Source organism: Lolium rigidum, chromosome 1, assembly GCF_022539505.1.
Source record: "Lolium rigidum isolate FL_2022 chromosome 1, APGP_CSIRO_Lrig_0.1, whole genome shotgun sequence".
Lineage (NCBI taxonomy): Eukaryota > Viridiplantae > Streptophyta > Magnoliopsida > Poales > Poaceae > Lolium > Lolium rigidum.
Window position 1 is genome coordinate 88,259,503 of NC_061508.1, and position 6,032 is coordinate 88,265,534.

Here is a 6,032-nt window from a genome sequence, read left to right on the forward strand (position 1 = left end):
TGCTTCTGGAATGCATCATTTTTTAGAATGACAATTCATGAAGTGTTCTCTCCAAGTTGAAGCATTGGTGAATTTTTGGGTGCTGACATGTGCTTCTTTGCTCACTTTTACTTCGCATGCAGGGATCTTCCGCCGAGATAATGCGGTGTTGTGCTGGTGTAACTGTCGTCTCTCCTCTTCTGTGATCATCCATCGGCGTACTAGGGCTCCTCTCTTTCACCGATGGGCATTGTGAAGGCAGCAAGTGGTGCGGCGACAGCAGGCAGCTGCGGAGACGAGGGTCTTATGAGAGAGGAGAGGTTGCTGCTTCAGAGCTTTCCTAGTCAAGGATCTGATGACTGCGAACAGGCCGAGGTCGATTGCGAGCTTGCGATGTCTGGAGGCCAGGTGTGCAATGTACCTTATGGGCTTTATGATCTGCCTGAACTGAAGGACATACTTTCTTTGGAGGGGTGGAACTTGTGTCTAACAGAAGACGATAGGTTTCGTCTAGCAGCCTACCTCCCTGACATGGACCAAGAAGACTTGTTTACAACACTGACGGAGCTGTTCAGCGGCAGCGCTATGTTCTTCGGTAGTCCACTTAGAGGTTTTTTCGACAGATTGAGTGGTGGATTTTATTCTCCAGAAGTTTCCCAGGCAAGAGAATTACTGGCGGACTTCCAAAGACGAAAGTATTATCATTTTCTGAGACTGTATCACAATGGCATGGTTTGGAAGTTCACATGCATGGACAGGCTGTTGAGAACTGGTATGAGTACTAGCCTCGAGGAGAAGATTCACATCTGGCACAACTGGATACACGAGAAGCCTCTCACGTTTGCGGATCCAAACAGTTCTCCGATGAATGCAAGTCTACCAACTATCACCAGTTCCTCACTATTGAAGCGAGCTAAACTTATGGAAGGGACATCAACTACTAACTGTTCAGCCAAACACAAGGAGATAGTCCACAGAGTGAAATCAATGGAAATGGGGTCATCAACAAGTCACGTTTTCCGCAGTCAAGATGAGCCTGATGAAAAATGTGGTAAACTACCAAAAGGTGTGCTTAAAACAAAAAGTGATTATGATGCCCTTGCTGATGTCAACGAAGGAATACATCATACACCAGGACTGATCCCACTCACACATCACGGTGTGCAGGTCTCCGCCTTTTCTCCTTATGCTTTTCCACAGCATATGCATAATTATGCTGTGAATCCATCTTATCCCTATTACATGAACACAAGCAGAACTTCTTTGGGCAGTTCAAGCTCAAGTCCCTGGCAACGGGAGGGTGCACTGGAAACGTACCCTCTCTTGGTCAAAGGTCCATCTGGAGTCCAGCATACTTTTTTAGAGGAGCTCAAAAGAGGCAACCATTCTGCAATGTTGAGAGGGTATGAGTCAACATATAAACCGGGCTTAGCATATTCAAATGAAGCAAATGGCACAAGAGAATCCACCCACGAGAAGAACCTTTTGAATAGCTTTGGTCAACGGAGCGCCATGAATCCTGCTGATCCCTACGCAAGAACTGTCCTTGGCCATCAAAGAAATGTATGCACGAAAATGCCCAGCCCGAGAAATGCTGACAGAATTTCTGGGATGCTGACCCTTATTACAAGCACAAACCCTTCTTGTAACAACTTGCTGGGGCAGTCTGAAACCATGCACAAACATCATGATGGACTGGAGACAAAGGCACCTTCTGTTCCAAAATTTGAGGAAGAACATAGGTTCCCAAACCCATACACAAACCCTCCTTGTAACAACTTGCTGGGGCAGTCTGAAACCATGCACAAACATCATGATGGACTGGAGACAATGTCACCTTCTGTTACAAAAGTTGAAGAAGAACATAGGTTTCCAAACACATACACAAGGAGAAAACTGCAGAGGGGGGTTGACCTTGTGGATCATGTCAAGACACCAACCATGGTGGGTTCAGAGTCAGCGAGTGTGCTGTCTAGCATGACAAATGTGAAGGCAAAGGCCATCAAACTTTGAAATGGGGAGTTGGGAAAACGGTTTAGTATCTAAGCTGATATAGTAATTAAGTTTAATTCTTTAATTTCTGCCACGACATCAGTCTGAAGCCTGGCATAAGTAGGTAACAGTTCTTTAGATGAAGATGCATAGTGGTGGGATCTTGCTCCTAACTCCTAAATATAGTTTCGAGAACACTTTGCTGCTATGATACACATCCTGGAAGGAAGACATTTTATTCTTGTGGGCTTTCAGTTTTCTTCCGCGAAATATAACCATTGTCCTCCTGCCTTCCTTTTAGCACTATAGTTTCAAAATGTCGCGTTAATTCTAGGATCACTGTCCTTTCGTACATCGACGTGATCCATTTTTTTGGCAATGAATACCATGATATATTATAGTAGAGAATAATACATGGTAGAGATACAGCCAATAATTTATATGGCGCATGGCGCAACCAATATTGGTAAGAATACCAACACTGGTATTACAAAATAAATAAAAAACTGAACAATCTGGTTAACATCGTTGGAGAGTCGATGATACGAATCACCATTGTGAGAGTTGATGGTACGAATCACCATTGTTGAGGATATAGCAGCCGGAAAAAAATATTGTAAGGACAATCCTCCTCATCCCAATCAATCACCCGCTGTGAGAAGAAGTCCAAAACCTATTACAAAATTGATCTGAAGAACCATACTTAGAGATCTAATCTTTGCGCCAACCATTAAGATGAAGAACGAGACCTTGCCGTCGAAAGAAACACCGAACATCACTTGTTTATTATTATAAACGATACCATTACTTTCATGCGGAGGTAAAAAAGAAGACAATTATCAAAATCTATTGAAAATACTATTTTTCATTAGAAATTCAGTTATAGACCAGGTTCACCATCTCTCCCAAGTTTGGCGAGGCCGATCACAAGGAGGAAGAGCCGATGTATGGTGAAGACAGAGGTGGAAGCGGTGCGGCTGGTTGAATATCATCATATCTTAATGTACGTTTCGATCGGCACATTCTCTTAATAGAAGTTCATCATTTTTCTAAACAATGTTAGTTATCTTTTTCTTAAAATGTGGTAGTGTTGAGTTTCTTTTGATCACAAACAAAAACAGCCGTTGTGGTTTCTATGTGATGATAAATCAACCTGCTGACCAGTAAAATAAGTTAAATTTTAACAAAAGGAGTACTCGTACTCGAGAGAACCAATCTGCGGTTAGAGGGTTAAGAGGGCACTAAACCCTATACCTTCACAGTCCACTAGAGTTTTAAATCTTAGGTTTGACACATTGGTGTGTTATAAAAGGTGGAATATTTTTTCTGTGGGAGATGATGTTTTTGTCGACAACGAGGTGATCATATGGGTAGGATGTGCGTGCATAGAGGTGCGTGTATTTACGTATTCGTGAGTGTTTATATTTATGTTGTGTTTAGGAAAAATATATCTATGTTGTGTTTAGGAAAAACAAATTTACTCGTAACCACTGCGACCTCTTTACTTCTGAAATTACTCTAATAAAGAAACTTCTGAAATTTCTGAATTAGTTTTTCAAATGACATTTGGTCTCTACTGTCAACGAGAGACGACTGTAATCGGTAATTTCTCTCTTCCATCTCGGCCGTCTAATGACAATCGAACGGGTAATGTGGTGAGAAGCATCATGTTTTCAAACAGACAAACTATTCCCCTCCGCGGCCAAAATCGAAACGGAATGGCACCACCGCCCCGCCTCCTCCCGCTCCTCCTCGGCCGTCTCGTCATCTCCGGCGACCTCCTCCGCAGCACCGCTCACCTCCGACGCATTGTGCCCCTCCTCCCTTCGCACCCCCACCTCGCCGCCGCCCTCTCCACCCTCTACTTCCCGCTCTTCCCTTCCTCATGCACCTTCCTCCACAACCTGCTCATCCAAGCCTCCGCGACCTCCCCTTCTCCCCGCCTCGCCTTCGCCGCCTTCTCCTCCATCCTCCGATCCGGCGACGCACCGGATAGATTCACCTTCCCTGCGCTCCTCAAGTCGGCGTCCAAGCTCGCCTCTTTCCCGCGGACGGGCGCGCAGGTGCACGCCCAGACACTCCGGCGCGGGTTCTTGGTCGACGTCTTCGTGTTCAATTCGCTCCTCGCGATGTACGCCGCGTTCCGCGACACCTCTTCGATGCGGGAGGTGTTCGACTCGTGCGCAGGGGTCGCCGATGTGGTATCTTGGAACACGATGCTCGGCGGCTATGTCAAGTGCGGGGAGATCGACAATGCCCGGAGGCTGTTCGAAGAAATGCCTCAAAGGAATGGGGTCTCCTGGAGCGCGATGGTGGGGGCTTACGCGGGTTCCGGCGAACTGGATGTGGCCAGGGAAATGTTCGACGAGATGCCGGCCATTGGGAGGAACGTTGTGACGTGGAACTCGATGATAACTGGATTTGCGCGGCATGGGCTACTGCCGCTGGCTAGGAAGATGTTCGATGAGATGCCGGTACGGAATCTCGTGTCATGGAACACAATGATCCGGGGGTATGCAGTGAATGGCGATATGGATGGCGCGCGGGAGCTGTTTGACGTGATGCCAGAGAAGGATGTGGTTTCCTGGACGTGCATGATTTCTGGGTATGCACAGGCTGGACGCTATGCTGAAACTCTTGATCTGTTCAGGTCAATGCAGAGCGTGAGCAGTGTCCGTCCTAATGAGGTGACCATGGTGAGTGTGCTCTCGGCATGCGCACATGTAACAGCTCTGGAAGAAGGGAGGTGGGCTCACGCCTTCATTGACAAGCACAAGATGGTGCTCGACAATGAGTTCAATCTTGGCGCTGCTCTCATAGACATGTATGCCAAGTGTGCAAGAACCGATATGGCCGTCAAAATCTTCCACTCCTTGCACCAGAAGAATGTCTCCGCCTGGAATGCGCTCATCACTGGGTTGGCAATAAATGGTGATGTTCAGGATTGCATCAGTGTGTTTGAGCAGATGAAGAGGTCAGGAGAAAAACCGAATGACATAACATTTGTTGGTGTGTTGACTGCTTGTTCCCACGGCGGGCTGATGGATGAGGGTCGACGGTGCTTCCAGAGCATGGCAACTTATGGAGTGCAGCCAGAGGCGAAGCACTATGGCTGCATGGTTGACATGTTAGGCCGGGCAGGGCTTCTTGAAGAGGCAGAGGAGCTGATTAGGAGCATGCCGGTGGCCCCAGATGTCATGATTTTGGGCGCACTACTGGGTGCATGTCGAATGCACAAGAGATTTGATGTGGCTGAAAGAGTCCAGAGTAAAATCATTGGCCTCAACACACAGCAGGCTGGCTGCTATGTGTTGATATCTGACGTTTATGCTGCTGCTGGCAAATGGGGAGAGGCTTCAGATGCGAGGCACATTTTGCAGAAGCACGTCATCAGGAAATCACCGGGATCATCCAGCTCAATTCAATAGGTTTGAGTTTCTTGTAAAAGCCTATATTTGATCACATTCTTTAGAATTAAAGGGTGTGCTTTATGGTTTATGCATATAAGCCATTAAGAATCAGGAAGTTTCTGCTAAAGTGCTCAACTTCCTACTGTGCTTCATGGCTGACTTGAGATCAAACAGAGCATATGTATGTTTCCTCTTGCAGATAATTGTTTCCTGTTCTGTGATATTAGCCATCAGTATCATTCTTATAAAAATACTATTAAATTTGTAAAAACTTACTGATAGAATTAGCTATTGTCACTTTGTTTGTTTTTTCCTGGACAATCTGTACAACAACAAACAAATGTTTCGTAAGTGAGTTCATAAAATATGTTGTTTTCAGTTTTAAATTATGTTGGAGTTATATTTACAACTACTACGTGCATACTAAGATTGGTTGTCCATTTGTATTCAGACACCATCTTAAGATATGAGTTAGAAGATGTACAATATAGTGCTGCAGCAACAGTGTTTTCCTCGACAGTAGAGAAAGACAACATCACTAAGTACAAGAGACTCCTTCACGTGGAGGCTTTAGTTGATGCAGCAAGCAGCGAATAGCAGGGAATCAATATGTATCCTTTTAAATTAATAGGATCATCTCTAGAGTTAGTT

General features: G+C 45.5%; 2 protein-coding genes across 2 annotated transcripts; both read left to right on the plus strand.

Annotated features, from left to right (window-relative positions):
* Positions 1-209: 209 nt before the first annotated feature.
* On the plus strand, positions 210-1,514 carry LOC124677283. Its single transcript, XM_047213289.1, has 2 exons — positions 210-1,146; positions 1,236-1,514. Exons 1-2 carry the CDS (start codon positions 223-225, stop codon positions 1,386-1,388), a joined length of 1,077 nt encoding a protein of 358 aa, XP_047069245.1. The 5' UTR covers positions 210-222; the 3' UTR covers positions 1,389-1,514.
* Positions 1,515-4,178: 2,664 nt separating this feature from the next.
* Positions 4,179-5,399, plus strand: LOC124648739 (pentatricopeptide repeat-containing protein At2g44880-like). Its single transcript, XM_047188455.1, has one exon. The coding sequence runs from the start codon at positions 4,188-4,190 to the stop codon at positions 5,397-5,399; it is 1,212 nt and encodes a 403-aa protein (XP_047044411.1). The 5' UTR covers positions 4,179-4,187.
* Positions 5,400-6,032: the final 633 nt, after the last annotated feature.

What these genes read in the sequence shown, in the direction of transcription:
- LOC124677283 (XM_047213289.1), top strand. Translation starts at nt 223, where the DNA reads ATGGGCATTGTGAAGGCAGCAAGTGGTGCGGCGACAGCAGGCAGCTGC. An exon ending in TCACACATCACGGTGTGCAG is followed by an intron (nt 1,147 to 1,235) that starts GTCTCCGCCTTT and finishes GAACACAAGCAG; the next exon opens with AACTTCTTTGGGCAGTTCAA.
- LOC124648739 (XM_047188455.1), top strand. Translation starts at nt 4,188, where the DNA reads ATGCTCGGCGGCTATGTCAAGTGCGGGGAGATCGACAATGCCCGGAGG.